General features: G+C 42.6%; 1 protein-coding gene across 1 annotated transcript; it reads right to left on the bottom strand.

Annotated features, from left to right (window-relative positions):
• Positions 1 to 2,716: 2,716 nt before the first annotated feature.
• LOC126492860 (olfactory receptor 10G2-like) lies at positions 2,717 to 3,784 on the bottom strand. Its single transcript, XM_050129494.1, has one exon. It carries the CDS (start codon positions 3,782 to 3,784, stop codon positions 2,828 to 2,830), a length of 957 nt encoding a protein of 318 aa, XP_049985451.1. The 3' UTR covers positions 2,717 to 2,827.
• Between the last annotated feature and the right edge of the window lie 887 nt (positions 3,785 to 4,671).

Below are 4,671 nucleotides of genomic sequence, written 5' to 3'. Positions count from 1 at the left end.
GGTATAAGATGAAATCTCAAAGGAGTTTTGATTTGCATTTCCTTTATGACTAAGGATGTTGAATATTTAAGTATTTCTTAGCCATTTGAGCTTCCTCTTTTGAGAATTCTCTGTTTAGATCTGTACCCCAATTTTATTTTATTTTATTTTTTTAAAGATATTTATTTATTTATTATGTATACAATATTCTGTCTGTATGTATGTCTGCAGGCCAGAAGAGGACACCAGACCTCATTCCAGATGGTTGTGAGCCACCATGTGGTTGCTGGAAATTGAACTCAGGACCTTTGGAAGAGCAGGCAATGCTCTTAACCACTGAGCCATCTCTCCAGCTCCCTGTACCCCAATTTTAAATTGAGTTATTTGCTTCCTTGATATCTAGGTTTTTTTGAGTTCTTTGTGGATTTTGAATTTTAGTCCTCTATCAGATATGCAGTTGGTAAAAATCTTTTCCCAGTCTGTAGGCTGCCTCTTTGTCTGAATGACAGTGTCCTTTGCTATGCAGAAACTCAGTGTCGTGTGAGGTCCCATTTATGAATTGTTGATCTTAGTGCCTGTGCTAACAATGTTCTGATCAGGAAGTCTTTTCCTGTGCCAATGATTTCAGGGATAGTCCCCACTTTCTCCCCTATCAGGTTCAAGTGTATTTGCCCTTATGCTGAAGTCCTCAATCCACCTGGAGTTGAGTTTTGTGCAGGGTAATAAGTGTGGGTCTGTTTGCATTCTTCTACATGTGGGCATCCAGTTAGACCGACACCATTTGTTGAAGGTGCTTTCTTTTTTCCCTTGTGTATTTCTGGCTTCCTTATCAAAAATCAGGTATCCATAGGTGTGCGGATTCATGTTTGGGTCTTCAATTCTATTCCATTAATTAACATGTCTGTTTTTGTGCCAATACCATGCAGTTTCTATTACTATAGCTCTGTTGTACAGTTTGAGACACCTCCAGTAGTTCTATTAGTCAGGATTGTTTTAGCTCTCCTAGGTTCTGTGTGTTTCCATAGGAAGCTAAAAATAGTTTTTCAACTTCTGTGAAGAATTGTTGTGATTTTAATGTGGATTTCACTAAATTTGTAGATTGTTTTTGATAGGATGGCCATTTTTACTATATTAATCCATTAGAATGGGGGAGTCTTCCTTCCTTCCTTCCTTCCTTCCTTCCTTCCTTCCTTCCTTCCTTCCTTCTTTCTTTCGCACATTGTTTTTTGTTTTTTTCTTTTTAAAAAGATCTGTTTATTGTTGTAGGAATTCCTACCACCAGTAACCTTTCAGTTACTTGCTTACTTGGGCGTGGCCTCTTATACTATAAATGTAAAGTGCACGTCAGGCCTCTTTTCAGGCTGCGGGATTCAGTTGCTGTTTTCCTTTCCAGCAGAGGACTGTGATCTGTGATTCTACCCCTAAATAAATAACCCTCTTTCATACTCAATTCTGAGCTAATGTCCTTCTTCAGTTTATTTACCATGTACACAGTGCTCTGTCTGCACGTCTGCCTGCAGGCCAGAAGAAGGAACCAGATCTCATTATGGACAATTGTGAGTCACCACGTGGTTTCTGGGAATTGAACTCAGGACCTCTGGAAGAGTAACCAGTGCTCGTAACCACTGAGCCATCTTTCCAGCCCAGGGAAATCTTTCCATCTTCTAGTATCTTCTTTCATGTCTTTAAGTTTTCATTATACATGTCTTTCTTTCACCTGTTCTGTTAGAGTTATGCTAATTTTTTTGAGGGGAGAGGCTATTGGAAAAGATATTGTTTCTCTAATTTATTTTTCAGTGTTTTTTTTTGTCATTTGTATATAGGAAGGCTAATTGATAAAGCTATACCACAAATAGCCATGAAACAAGTGTTCTGTTCTTCAGGATTCCTACCTAATGATCATACAGGTTAGCTAAGGAAAATCACTGCTTTAGATTTCTAAGAAATGTAGTCTTACAGAGAAGAAGATAGAAGTCCTGGCCATGAGAATTAGGAAAAGCTTCTTCAGAACTAAGGATTTTTCTCCAGGTCCTGAATGAAGTATAAAATATCAATTAACCAACGTGGAGGAGGAGGAAGCATATCAAGAGAAATCTCAGATGTGAGAAAGCATACAGAGTGTTTAGGGATTGCAGGTAAATCAATGGGGATGGATGGATGAGATGAGGAGGTAGAGGTATTTTCAGGGAGGAAGAACGTTAGGATTGGATGTACATGGCTTTGCATTCATGCCCAAAGCCCATGTTTGTCTTATGTAGTGAAAAACCAGTGAATTTTCAGGGGAAGAAGCATGAAATATGTAGTTTTCAATTCCAGAAAAGAACTTCTGATAGCGCTATGGCGAAAGATGGGGCGACCTGAGCCTGAGGGACATTTCTGGGGCAGAACGGGCAGAATTTGGTGAATTACTACATGGATGAGGAAGAGGCTGGATGGACACTCAAAGGCTCCAAAGAGTTTCCAAGGGAATGTTTGAGAGGATTTTTGTCTTGATTTGCACAAAGTCAAATCCAGCACTCAGACCCTGAGTGCTGAGAGCTTAGGGAGTTAGGATGCAGCAAAGAGACGGCAGGAAATGGAGTCCTATTACAGTGTTCCCCCAACCTGCTTAGATGTTCACTCCTTACCGTCAACATTTGTGTAAAGTATGAGTTTTTCTGAGGGAATGGATCAGAAACATGTAAAATAACTGGGCAAACTATTGATATTTTAAAGGACATCAGGGACATTTGTTGTAGTAGAATTGGATTCAGTTCATCCTAAAGTATTATCTGTGTATAAGCTTTTATCACATGAACAGTAGCTAAAAACTGCAGTGCTGATGGCGCGTGTGGTGCCGGAGCCATGGCTACTTGTCTCCACTCACATTCCTTCTTCCTGCTCTTAGCCTCTTCAGAGCAGACTTCATGTCCTGGTTTCTCAGGGTGTAGATGAGGGGGTTCAGTAATGGAGTGATAACAGTGTAGAACACAGCAACGGCTCCATCCAAGGGGCTCTTGGAGCCTGCCCGAAGGTAGATGAAGATGCAGGGGACATAGTAGACCGTGACCACGGTGAGATGGGAGCCACACGTGGAGAAGGCACGGCGCCTCCCATCAGCAGTGCGTATCTTCAGGATGGCGAGAACTATGTTGGCGTAGGACAGCAGGATCAGCATGAAGCAACTGGCTGCCACTACCCCAATGTCCACAAAGGTCACAAGTTCATTGACTGTTGTGTCAGCACAGGCCAGTCTCAACACTGCAGGAATGTCACAAAAGAAATAATCCACTTTCTTTGGTCCGCAGTAGGGCAACCGGAAGGTCAGGCTGGCTTGAATAGACCCGTGGATGGAGCCAGCTACCCAAGCTCCAGCCACTAAGATGGTGCATAACTTTCCATTCATGATCACAGGGTAGCGAAGAGGTTGGCATATTGCCAGGTACCTGTCATAGGCCATCAAAGTGTAGAGGAAGCACTGAGTACTGCCTAGGAAGTGGAAAAAATACAGTTGAGCTACACAGCCACCAAATGGGATAGCCTTGCTGGCAGGAGTGAAATTTAAAATAATTCGAGGAACGATGACCGAGGAGAGCCACATGTCCAGGAATGAGAGCACACCTAGAAGAATGTACATAGGACGGGCATGCAGCTTGGGGTCAGCCCACACAGTGAGCAGAATGAGCAGGTTTCCCAGCTGTGTCAGGATGTAAATGAGGAAGAAGACCAGGAAGAGGAAGGTTCTTAGGTTTGGAGGGTGAGCCAAGCCGAGGAGAATGAAATCTGTCACCGCAGTGTCTAGCGACGTGTTTCTGTTTCTTCTCATGTCTTAGCCTGCTAAGATGAATCATGAAGTTAGACAAGGGACTACAGTAGGGGACAGAGGTTAAGGCAACGATTTTATCCAGGAATGGGAGCTTAGGAGGTAAACAGAGAACTGTGTAATTTGAAGGAAAGCATTGGCCATCTGCCTAATCTAATTTCTGTTGCTCTGCCTGTTAACCCTGCTTCTTTCGCTTCACAGTTCCAAGTTACATCAGGCATTTTGAGAAAGTCAAGGCGGGAATGCAAGCAGCTAGGTGCATTGCTGCTGTCAAGCGCAGGTAAACAAGTACACCCACTGTGCTGACTTCACTTTTGTACAGTTCATAGGACCGTAGGGAATGGAGCCTCTCACAGGGGGCTGGGTATTCCTATTCAATTAGCTATGAAGGAAATCCCCTTCAGACAAGCTCAGGTCACCTGATCTACACAGCTTCTCAGGTGAAAGTCTCAGGTGATTCAAGAGTATATCAAGCTTTTAGTTAAAACTAATTGACACAGTGTCAGTCATCAGAGTTGTTTGGCAAGATAACACCCCAGGGCTTGCTACATTGTTGGGAAAGGGAACACAGAAATACTGGAAATGAAGTAACAGAAGGATGCCTAAATAGGCAGATAATACCACACCATGAAACTGTGCCCCAAGGAGGAACCAGAGAGAAGTGGATTTCAGTAGTGTGGAGCAGTGTGGAGCAGTGTGGAGCAATTACTTCACAATTTCTGTCTGTCATATTCATGTCTGGTTAATTGCTTCACAATGTTTTCCTGGCTAGATTTATTTCAACTTAACGCAAGCGAGAGTTAGTTACTAGAGAGGAGGAAGCCTCAGTTGAGAAAATGCCTCCATGAGATCTGCCTGTAGGCAAAGTTGTAGTGCGTTTTATTAATTAA

Source organism: Alexandromys fortis, unplaced genomic scaffold (genome assembly GCF_014885135.2).
Source record: "Alexandromys fortis isolate MF-2015 unplaced genomic scaffold, M_Fortis_MF-2015_v1.1 scaffold_285, whole genome shotgun sequence".
Lineage (NCBI taxonomy): Eukaryota > Metazoa > Chordata > Mammalia > Rodentia > Cricetidae > Alexandromys > Alexandromys fortis.
This window is presented reverse-complemented; position numbering and strand designations above follow the sequence as displayed.